We start from the raw sequence: 10,995 nt of genomic DNA on the forward strand, positions 1-10,995 counted from the left end.
CTGAAGAATTGCACTACGTAATGCCTTACGGAAATAGTGTCCTCTGCGTGTATACTTCATATTTTGGCGTATTTAGTACGATATCCGGGAACTTTTGGCATACTAACTATGTCCATACTATGACCAATAAGCACACTATATACTAAATTCACGTCACAAATAGTACGGTTAGTATGAGTATTCGAACACAGTTTCAGTCTTTCACGTTCGTTTTCCTACCTGCTATGTTAATAATTAAAATTAGCTATCGATGAGTTCAAACATGTTGGGTTGTTACTACATTTCCCATAATCCCTCCCCGTACAAAAGAACAACCACGCCGCTCTCATCTGGGTCTTTATGGTTCCCTGTTGCCATTATTAGGAGATCGTCCATGCGATCATATTTTTGGTGGAAAACTGCACAAGTGTCCGTTTGGACAGACCTTGGAGAACGGTCGACGCCTTGTTGGGGCCAAGTGTTTCCCAGAACGCTAAAAAGCAGAACTTTACGGGGTCTTGGCCCCGCTGTGTGAGCCTTCGTTTTCTCTTTCTACACCGCCTCCATTACTGAGACGCCCAAATTGTGTCTCTGTTTTTCTATTGTTTGTTTTGTTGTCAATATGTCGCCGTGATGGAGTTTCTGTGTTTGACAGAAATGAATCAGGGCCTGACCCGCAGTCGCAACAACCCGGTCTCCTCTCCCTTTGCCCCATTTAATGCTAGAGCGCAAGGACGCTCTCTCCCTGGAGCTCGGCCTAAATACCTCTCACCGAAAAGAGACAACTATGGAGAAGAATCCAAACAGCAATGCCAACAGCAACAAGGTTCCGCCCCGTTCGAGTTCTACAGGCCCAACAGCCGGGGAATCTAAACCGAAAACAGGTGAACATTAATTAATAATCCGAACCAAATCCTAGTTAATCTTTCCTGACTGGTTTAACTACCCAGCCAACGTTCTCTTAGCTTGCTAACTTTAAAGCTGGCCTAGCTGTAGTGCATGGTTTGTTTACTTGATATGGGAGATGACGTGCCTTGACAGAACGGGTGCGTTCGCTCTGGCTATCCGATTTCAGACCATTCTCGTCGGAGTCTGCAAAAGTTCAGAATAACTGCGGTATTTACGAACGCTCAACACCCGTTGAAGGTGTCAGTATTTTTTATTTAACTTTTATTTAACTAGGCAAGTCAGTTAAGAAGTTCTTATTTACAATGACTGCCAACAAAAGAAACCCAAACCAGGACGACGCTGGGCAAATTGTTGCCTGCCCTATGGGATTCCCGATCACGACCGGTTGTGATACAGCCCGGGATTTAACCGGGCTCTATAGTGATGCCTCTAGCACTGTGATGCAGTGCCTTAGACCGTTGTGCCACTTGGGAGCACGAGTTGGCAAAGAAGTCTGTAAAAAGCTATTTCAATTGTAGCCACCCTTTGCCTTTGACAGCTTTGCACGTGCTTGGCATTCTCTCAACCAGCTTTGAGGTAGTCACCTGGAATGCATTTCAATTAACAGGTATGCCATGTTCAAAGTTAATTTGTGGAATTTCTTTCCTTAATGCGTTTGAGCCAATCTGTTGTGTTGTGACATGGTAGGGTTGGTATACAGAAGATGGCCCTATTTGGTAAAAGACCAAGTCTGTATTATAGCAAGAGCAGCTCAAATAAGCAAAGAGAAACTAGTCCATTATTTAAGTCATCCTGAAAATTTCAAGAACTTTGAAAGTTTCTTCAAGTGCAGTTGCAAAAACCATCAAGCGCTACCATCAAACTGGCTCTCATGAGGACCACCACAGGAAAGGAAAGGATAAGTTCATTAGAGTTACCAGCCTCAGTAATTGGCAATTAACTGCACCTCAGATTGCAGCCCAAAGAAATGCTTCTCAGAGTTCAAGTAACACATCTCAACATCATAAATGAAGGTTCAATAAAAAATGAACTGTTCAGAGGAGAATGCGTGAATCAGACCTTCATGGTCGAATTTCTGCAAAGAAACTACTAAAGGACACAAATAATAAGAGACTTGCTTGGGCCAAGAAACACGAGCATTGGACATTAGACCAGTGGAAATCTGTCATTTGGTCTGATGAGTCCAAATTTTAGTTATTTTGTTCCAACCACTGTGTCTTTGTGAGACGCAGAGTAGGTGAACGGATTATCTCTGGATATGTGGTTCCCACTGTGAAGCATGGATGTGTGATGGTATCCTGGTGCTTTGTTGGTGACACGGTCAGTGATTTATTTAGAATTTAAGGTACTTAACCAGCATGGCTACTACAGCGATATGACATCCCACCCGGTTTTGCACTTAGTGGGCCTATCATTTGTTTTTCAACACAACAATGACCCAAAACACACCTCTAGGCTGTGTAAGGTCTATTTGACCAAGAAGGAGAGTGATGGAGTGCTGCGTCATATGACCTGACCTCCACAATCACCTGACCTCAACCCAATTTGAGATGGTTTGGGATGAGTTGGACCGCAGAGTGAAGGAAAAGTAGTCAACAAGTGCTCAGCATATGTGGGAGCTACTTCGACTGTAGGAAAAGCATTCCAGGTGACCAACTCTTGAAGCTGGTTGAGAGAATGGCAAGTGTGTGCAAATTTGTCATCAAGGCAATGGGTGGCTACTTAGAATTTCAAATCTAAAATATATTTTGATTTGTTTAACACTATTTGGTTACTACATGATTCCATATGTGTTATTTCATAGTTTTGATGTCTTCGCTATTATTCTACAATGTAGAAAATAGTAAAAAATAAAGAAACCCTTGAAAGAGTAGATGTGTCTAAACTTTTGACTGGTACTGTATATTCAATAAATAATGCTGATATCTAACCACAGGTTAACTATTGTTCAGTTGAGAATCTAGTTATTCAAAGGGTCTGTTTCATGCATACACTGAGTGCTTACTTAACACTAGAGGCTGGTGGAGTTAAAAGTGAGCTTGCCCAATAATGGACTAAAGTTAAAGTAGCCTTACATTACAACTTCTAGTCCAAGGACCTTACATGTTCTGTTTAGAGGTGAATTGTTCTTGTAGCCAAAACAGCTAAATACTCCATCGACATGTGAATTGATTCTCAATTGCGTTAAGGTTCTAGAAACCTAAAGCCCTCTACTTTCATATCACATCAAAATAATTTCACAAATGTGAAATATACACTTAATGTACACTGTTTTATAACAGTTGCAGCCAACAGTATTTTCTTTGTCACAACACGTTTGTAGGATCAATCTTCAGTTTACACACAGGTGTTCGGACATGCAGATGGCTAATTGGCACAGGTATGTCTCTGTTTTCCGTAAAGTATCATCAAAATATGGCCGAGTGGGAATCCTAACCCTATAAAGGTGTGTAGTAATTTTAACTTTTTTGCTGATTTGAAAGATAAGTTACTTATGTTTCCATAACCGTACCGCAAGTGACGCGTTTTAACTTTCGGAACAAGCTTCGGGGCTCTTTAAAAAAAAAACGGGCCACCAGATACTATTGTCATTAGGTGCTAATGTAGTTAGTGTCTATGCATTGGGTGAAAGGGAGTTATGAAGGCCCTAGACAGTGGAGGATGCCATCTTGTTTTAGCATTGTAGATAGTCTCCCTTTGCCATTCATTTGGGATTGAGGCATATGTTTTTAACAGGAGCTACACCTGTCCAACAACTCCTGACAACTTTGATTTTAGAGTGATCTATCACTTTAAATGTAAGCAATTATTAGTTGACTTGCTCTGGCTTGTGCTTAAGTCCATGCAGCCCACCCAGTTCTAGTCATGTGGGTTCTCAATATCAGCTTGCACAGTTTGCTCAATGTTAACTTTGTCTAGGATTTTTTGAAAATGAGATGGCTGTCAGGATGTTGTTTCCTTTTCACCAATAGGCCTTTCAGTATTGTTGTCTTTTAGATACATTGCCTTCAGAAAGTTTTCACCCCTTGCCTTTTTCCACATTTTGGGTTACAACATGAATGTTAAATTTAGATTTTGTTTGGTCACTGGCCTACACACAATACCCCATAATGTCAGTGGAATTATGGTTAGTAGCTTTACAAAAAAATGTAAAGCTACTAACCAATAATACAAAATAATTATTGGCAAAGCAATTAACTTTTGTCCTGAATACAAAGTGTTATGTTTGGGGCAAATGCAACACATTTACTAAGTACCACTCTCCATATGTTCAACCATAGCTGTGGCTGGATCATGTTATGGGTATGCTTGTAATCATTAAGGACTGGGGAGGATAAAAAAAGAAACAGAATGGAGCTAAGCACGGGCTAAATCTTAGAGGAAAAACTTGTTCAGTCTGTTTTACACCAGACACTGGGAGACAAATTCACCTTTTGGCAAGACAATAACCTTAAAAACGAGGCCACATCTACACTGGAGTTGCTTACCAAGAAGACAGTGAAAGTTCCTGAGTGGCAGAGTTAGTTTTGACTTAAATCTGCATAAATCTTTGGCAAGACATAAATGTTTGTCTTGCAATGAACAACAACCAATTTGATAAAGCTTGAAGAATATTGAAAATAATAAAGGGCAAACAATGTACAATCCAGGTGTGCAAAGCTCTTAGACTTACCAGAAAGACTCACATCTGTAATCGCTGCCTAAGGTGACTCTAACATGTATTGACTCAGGTGTGTGAATACTTAAGCAAATTAAATATTTATGTATTTCATTTAATAAATTTACATACATTTCTTAGAATGTTTACAATTTGTCGTTATGGGGTATTGTGTGTAGATGGGTGCGAACATCTATTTAATACATTTTGAATTCAGGCTGTAACATAACAAAATGTGTTTTAAGTCCAGGGGTATGAATACTTTCTGAAGGCACTGTAGGTATTTCATCAGAAATACTATTTCAACAGTAATAATATCAGCAAGATCTTCATAATCTTCACCCCTTCCTTAGATTTGTTTGTTTTGTACTTTACATCAGAGTGCCTCAGGGAAATTGTGCGGAAGGCAGATAAAGCAATGCAAATAATGCAGTCTGGTGGGAAATTCACTTTAGGGTCCATCGGCATGAATACGGTTCAGCAGCTTAAATCAGCAGGATTGGGGGCATTGTATTTAGGAGGCTATGGATCACTAAAATAATGATTATGGTCTCAAATATTATGGGGACACCTACACATTTGGCACCCAAGCACGAGTTATCAGTATTAGAGATCAACCAATTATTTTTCGATACCGATTTATTGGAGGACCAAAAAAAGCAATTTTCCCCTTTCATTCTCCCCAGATGGTAAGAATAATGGAAGCTCTAAGCGCTACAGCCGCAAGCGAGAGCCCTCCCTTCCCAAGAGTGACAGTTTCCCTGGTCCTCGTCGCACCAATTCACAGAAAAGCAAGAATTTTGACAAGAGGCCCACCCAGAGAGGTGAAGCCCGGCAGTATGGCATTACAGGTGGAGGAAGACGTGAAGAGGTGAGCGTTCACAAGACATGACAGTTATTTATCATTTTTGGGATATGGAATAACATCAAAGTCTATTAAAAAGAGCGCTTAGTTAGGTCCTATATTTGTATCTTTCCACATTGAATTAATATCAGTATAATTGCACTTATTGACAAATGAATGGTAGAATTATGAGTAGAAACAAGGCAGCATCAACCTACATACAGTAGGACATCTAACTGGAATTGTATTATTCCTACCTGTCAATCAGAAAAGTTGATCTAATTTTCTTCTCCCTTCCCCCAGGTAGCAGAGTGCCGCCGGGCCGAGTTCAGCCCGGCTCAGTTTGCTGGACCAAAAAAGATCAGTTTGAACCACTTGCTCAACTTCACGTTTGAGCCTCGTGGGGGCCATGGTGGTCTAGGAGGAGAGAAACACTCCTGCTGGGGCCGCCACAACAAGTGGGGCCACAAGCATAAGCCCTTCAACAAGGAGCTTTTCCTCCAGGCCAAGTGAGCTCCTGATCAATTCAGTCTACTTTGTACAGTATGAATTGTTAGGTTGCTATTTATTAACTAATTGGTGTTTTTTTGTGCCTTAGCTGCCAGTTTGTGGTGACTGATGACCAGGACTACAAGGCTCACTTCACTGACCCAGACACTCTTGTGAACTGGGACTGTGTGCAGCAAGTGGTAAGTTCCATACACCAGACCTCTTTGGCTTGAAATCGCCACATCTAATTAGACTTTTAATGTAAATATTATTTCCCTCCAGCGCATCTACAGTCATGAGGTTCCCTCCTGCCCCATCTGCCTCTACCCCCCTGTAGCGGCCCATATCACCCGCTGTGGCCACATCTTCTGCTGGCCATGCATGCTGCACTACCTGTCTCTCAGTGACAAGAGCTGGTCCAAGTGCCCCATCTGTTATGAGTCTGTACACTCTGATGACCTCAAAAGGTTAGAGAGAGTGATGATAAACAGCCTTATTAGAAAATTCTGTATTGCTACCTTAGGGAAATAAAATATTGTAGTTGAAAATGGTTAGTAAAATGCTCTATTCCCTCGTATCTCATTGCAGTGTGGTTGCGATGGAGACCAGGCAGTATACAGTTGGTGACCTCATCACCATGCGCCTAATGCGAAGGGAGAAGGGGGCTCTGGTGGCCATGCCCACCTCCCAGTGGGTGAAGGTGGAGGAGCCTATTTGCTTTGGAGGTGAGAGATTTTAATTTTAGCAGATGGTCTGAATATCCAGTGACTTATAGTTAGTGCATCCATCTTAAGGTAGTTAGGTGAGACAACCACATCAGTCATAGTGAGTCCATTTTTCCACATGAAGGTAGCCATCAGCAAAGTCCGTGCTAGTAAGAAAAGCCAGGTGTTAGTGCAAAGAAGGCAAGGTTGGATGATGACAATGTTTACCATATAACTGTGTCTGTGGTATGCTATATGTGAGTTGTTGTACCCCTGTGTTGTAGATGTGCACCTGAGCCCGTACTCCAAGCTGCTGCTTGCCTCTCAAGAGCAGTTACTGGGCCTGGTGGCTGAGGAGAAGTTTGTTTTGCAGGCTCAGCTCACCCTGGAGGAGGATGCCATAGTCTGCTTCATCCAGAGCGCCCTGTGCAATCTCCAGGTAACACTGACAAACGGATAGCTTGTCATTTAAAACACAGGTAGTGTCTGCTGCATTGTTACCCAAACTTGGTTCATGTCATATAGGCCTAGGTAGCATGAACTAACCCCGTCTTTCCTCTGCTGTGGTCCAGGAGCGAGAGGAGGCTCTGCTGAAGCACCAGAAGGCATGTACTAAGGACAACTTAGAGCTGTCAAGTCTCACTCTGGCAGACCTCCCCTCCCCTGAGGAGGAAGTAGTGACAATCTTCAGCAGTACCAAGGTAAGTGTTGCCATTTGAAACTTCTTTATGTAACATTACTCTCCAAATTCACCTGTGTTATTGGGTCTGAGAGATTATCTGTGTTTTACTCTCTACAGCCGGTGCTGCAATACTCCTCTGCATTTGATGATGAGGTAGCAGAGGTTCCAGAGGAGGACCCAGAGGATGCGCCTGGTGAGGAACCAGTGCTCCTGGAAGGGCTCCTGGAAAGAGTGCTGGAGGAGTCCACTGAGGCCTCTGGGGATGCAGCTCCAGAGCCCCAGCCTGCTGAGGAGAACCCTCCCAGCCAGGCTGAAACGATGCGCCCCCAAACCTCAGAGCATGGCCCCTCCTATTACTTCTACCAAGGTAGGATACCCTTTAGCAAAATGTCTTCATCAGTCTCTCCACTCAATGCCTACCTTGTCATCTATATTGTCATCAAAAGTCCAGTCTCTGTACTTACTCCTTTCGTTCTCCCTTCAGCGGAGGACTGCCAGCAGATGTTTTTGCACCCAGTGAACGTGCGCTGTCTACTGCGCGAGTACGGCAGCCTGGAGGCCAGCCCTCACACCATCACTGCCACTGTGGTGGAGATTGAGGGGCAGACTATCACAGAGGTAAGTGATTAGATCTGGAACATACTACTTAATTATGTTTATTCAGGAAATACACCAAGACCTTTTCTTCTTCTGGCTCATTTCATTGTTTTCATTCTCTTGGCTAAAGGAGATTCGCCGTCGACACCGCTACCTGGCTCACCTGCCACTCACCTGTGAGTTCAGCATCTGTGAGCTGGCCCTGCACCCCCCCACCCTGTCCAAAGAGACCCTGGACAGCTTTGCAGGTTAGATATCCTAACACACACAGTCTATTCATGGGTTGTTACAGTACTACTCCTCATATCCAAGTCTTCTTTCTCCGTTACTCTTATGTGACTCAGATGACTTGGAGAAAAGAAAGCGTCTTAGACAGAAGAAAGCAAGGGATGAGAAGCGTAGGGAGAGGCGTATTGAGATGGAGGAGAACAAGATGCAGGGGAAATGTGAGTACGTTTTACTTTAGGTTGTTTCTCAATGTAAAATGTGTAACTAAAAACCTGTGGTCAGATGGGGTATCTTAAATTTACGGTCTTCTCTCTCAGATCCAGAGGTGCATATTGGGCTGGAGAATTTTCAGCAGTTCCCAGCATTTGGATCACCACTTCACAATGGCAGTCCACCTGTGTACCCTGAATTTCTGTTAGCCCCTCCCTCATTCCTCAGCAGCAGCCCTGTCTCTGGTGAGACCAGCTCTTTCAACTGTCCCGTCTTAGCGACTTGAGATTTTGTGACATGGAATTCATATTTTGGACAAAATATAGAGCATTACAAACAGTGCCTTGGATGTGTGAGCCTTGTGAACTGAAAACACAATTTCCCTGTTGTTGCAGATGGGCTGATGTTCCCCAGTCTGAGTGGACACAGCCCTGTGCCTAGCGTGGGCAGTGTGGAGGATGACTCTAACTGCATGTCGTTCGCTCAGGTCTGTTGGCCTAACTCATTCATTTACTCGCTCCTAAATGTATTATTTTCATTACGGACTGATTACCTTGGATGTCAGGATGTATCACGGCCTTTGGATATTGACAATGAATAGCAGTAATAGACCATTTGTATAACTTTCTGACATTTTCTCTCATCATCCCTTATTCTCCCCTGAAAAGATGCTGAGAGATGGGAAAGCCAGGGTAGATGCTGGGCCATGGACCACCTCAAAGAAAGGTGACAACTACACATCTAAAGCCTTCCATTTCTCCTGTGTCTGTTAGTGCTTGCTCAAATCAGTCGGCCAGACAAGTATTATCAGCTGAAACCTATATTGGACAGCGAAGTGTCAATAATGGGCAGTGTTGGACCATGTTTGACTCCTCTTTTTCTGTGCTGCTCCCTCATACATGCTGCTGGCTCCTCCAGTGGCAGATAGTGATGGAGAGAGTGATGGAGAGAGTAACCGGGTCCCAGTTCCCAGCTTCCAGAACTCTTTCAGCCAGGCCTTCGAGGAGGCACTCCTGCAGCACCAAGGTCCAACTGCTCCAACCCAGCCGTTGGTCATCCCTGGTCAGTCTTTCACTGTGTCTTTGCTTGTGAGTGATTACTTATTTATGGCATTAGACTGCATACTCATCTCATTCCTCACTCTCTTTCAGAGGAAAAGAGAGGGAAAAAGAAGAAGAAACAGAAGCTTCTATTCAGCACCTCCATGGTTCACACAAAGTAGACTACACTGAAGTTGAGACTTCTCCCTTTACCCTCACACTTTTTATTTGATCCATCTCCTGCTATCACTCTTGTCATTTTTCCATGCAGCTCTATTTTAGAATTATAAGCAATGGAGAATTTTTTTTTAGTATGTAGCCAAAGGAAGTAATACCTCCACTACAGTCCCACTCACTATTTCTTCACTGGAACACCATGAAATTGTTTTATTTTGCATTCTACATAATAAAGCGTGCAAAGATTTGTTCCACAACAAAGATTTTGTCAGACATACTTTGGGGTTAGACGGATCAGTTTACCATAGTAGGATCTACTTAAGGTTGATTAAAATGGAATAAGTTTAAGGGATGCATTTTATATTTGGGGTAGCAGTCAGCCAATGAACCCTTCAGATTTTCAATCCTGAGTCCGAACACTGTCAGCCATGAATTTGGTCTTCAAACAAATGTCTACTTCACTAACTAATAAACACTTTTAGAGGTGCAGACTGAGCGTAAACTAAAAAAATGGGTGCACACTGTTTCCAAACATTTTAATGGGTATAGTAACCAGCTTTGCTGAAACATTGGCTGGGAGTATAATTAGTGTGCCACTTTATTTTTATACTAAACCAACTAAATCCCTTCCAGTGAAAGTTGTTATATTTGAGCTTCATGCTGAGATGGCCTGAACATAGCAGAACCTCTATGCATGAGTCTGATTCTCTTAACAGTCTGGAGGGAATGCAAGGAATACAGTGTCATTTGTATTAGAGGCTTGAAAACCTGTTGTGTGTGTGTGGCTGAGAAATGCATTGTAGACCTTGTTTGATTTATTAGACCATGCATATAAATTTTCTTCTTCAGTTTTTCCATTTTACCACAGCCATTTTGCTGTCCTTTTCCTCATTTTACTTTGAAGAACTAGTGTGCGGTCCAATTTGTAACATTGTCTTTTTACCCCCTGGTTTCAATTCAGTATTGCAAATATAGTTGTGTGAAGCTAGAGATTTGCATACTTTTGATTGCTTGCTCGGTGGGATTTAAAGACACTATGTAAGTTTTGTTTGAAGGTTATTTTATTTACCTTTTGATTATTTGGGGGCAAACATAAGTAAACATTAAATAGGCTTACATTAACTGGCCTGACATTGGAATGAATAAAGGGTTATGCTCAAGCAAACTAATTGTCTGGATATCTTTGGTATTGCAGCAACAATGAGATGGTATTGGTGCGTCATTGTACTAGGTAACTAGGAAGAATGGGTTAATTTTTGAAAAATGTATCCGGAGTTGAAAGAATGTCCCTATTCAGAACCTACCCATATATCGAAGGAGATGCATTTACATCTCACCTGTCGCAGACCATGTCAGAGTAGTAATGAAAACTGTCCACATGGTGGGACACCATACTGTACCTACCAACTTGTAGCTAGCAGGCATGCAGCCAGCCAACTACAGTATCAAAACAAATCCCTCACCTCTACTACCAAGTT

The 10,995-nt window shown here is 42.5% G+C and overlaps 1 protein-coding gene across 1 annotated transcript; it reads left to right on the forward strand.

The window, feature by feature from the left end:
• The first annotated feature begins 292 nt into the window (after window positions 1-292).
• Window positions 293-10,682, forward strand: LOC124034406 (RING finger protein 10-like). The gene is made up of 17 exons (XM_046347576.1): window positions 293-863; window positions 5,233-5,417; window positions 5,694-5,899; window positions 5,989-6,079; window positions 6,162-6,346; window positions 6,468-6,604; window positions 6,868-7,022; window positions 7,156-7,284; window positions 7,383-7,632; window positions 7,750-7,883; window positions 7,993-8,110; window positions 8,207-8,308; window positions 8,408-8,545; window positions 8,696-8,787; window positions 8,969-9,026; window positions 9,219-9,362; window positions 9,452-10,682. Exons 1-17 carry the CDS (start codon window positions 698-700, stop codon window positions 9,520-9,522), a joined length of 2,361 nt encoding a protein of 786 aa, XP_046203532.1. The 5' UTR covers window positions 293-697; the 3' UTR covers window positions 9,523-10,682.
• Window positions 10,683-10,995: the final 313 nt, after the last annotated feature.

The sequence above is a fragment of the Oncorhynchus gorbuscha genome, linkage group LG04, assembly GCF_021184085.1.
Source record: "Oncorhynchus gorbuscha isolate QuinsamMale2020 ecotype Even-year linkage group LG04, OgorEven_v1.0, whole genome shotgun sequence".
Taxonomy (NCBI): Eukaryota; Metazoa; Chordata; class Actinopteri; order Salmoniformes; family Salmonidae; genus Oncorhynchus; species Oncorhynchus gorbuscha.

Excerpts from the sequence above, each read along its gene's own strand:
- LOC124034406 (XM_046347576.1), top strand. The coding sequence starts at position 698 with ATGCTAGAGCGCAAGGACGCTCTCTCCCTGGAGCTCGGCCTAAATACC. Across the intron at positions 864-5,232 it reads GGAATCTAAACCGAAAACAG|ATGGTAAGAATAATGGAAGC; the intron begins GTGAACATTAAT and ends CATTCTCCCCAG. Across the intron at positions 7,884-7,992 it reads AGGGGCAGACTATCACAGAG|GAGATTCGCCGTCGACACCG; the intron begins GTAAGTGATTAG and ends TCTTGGCTAAAG.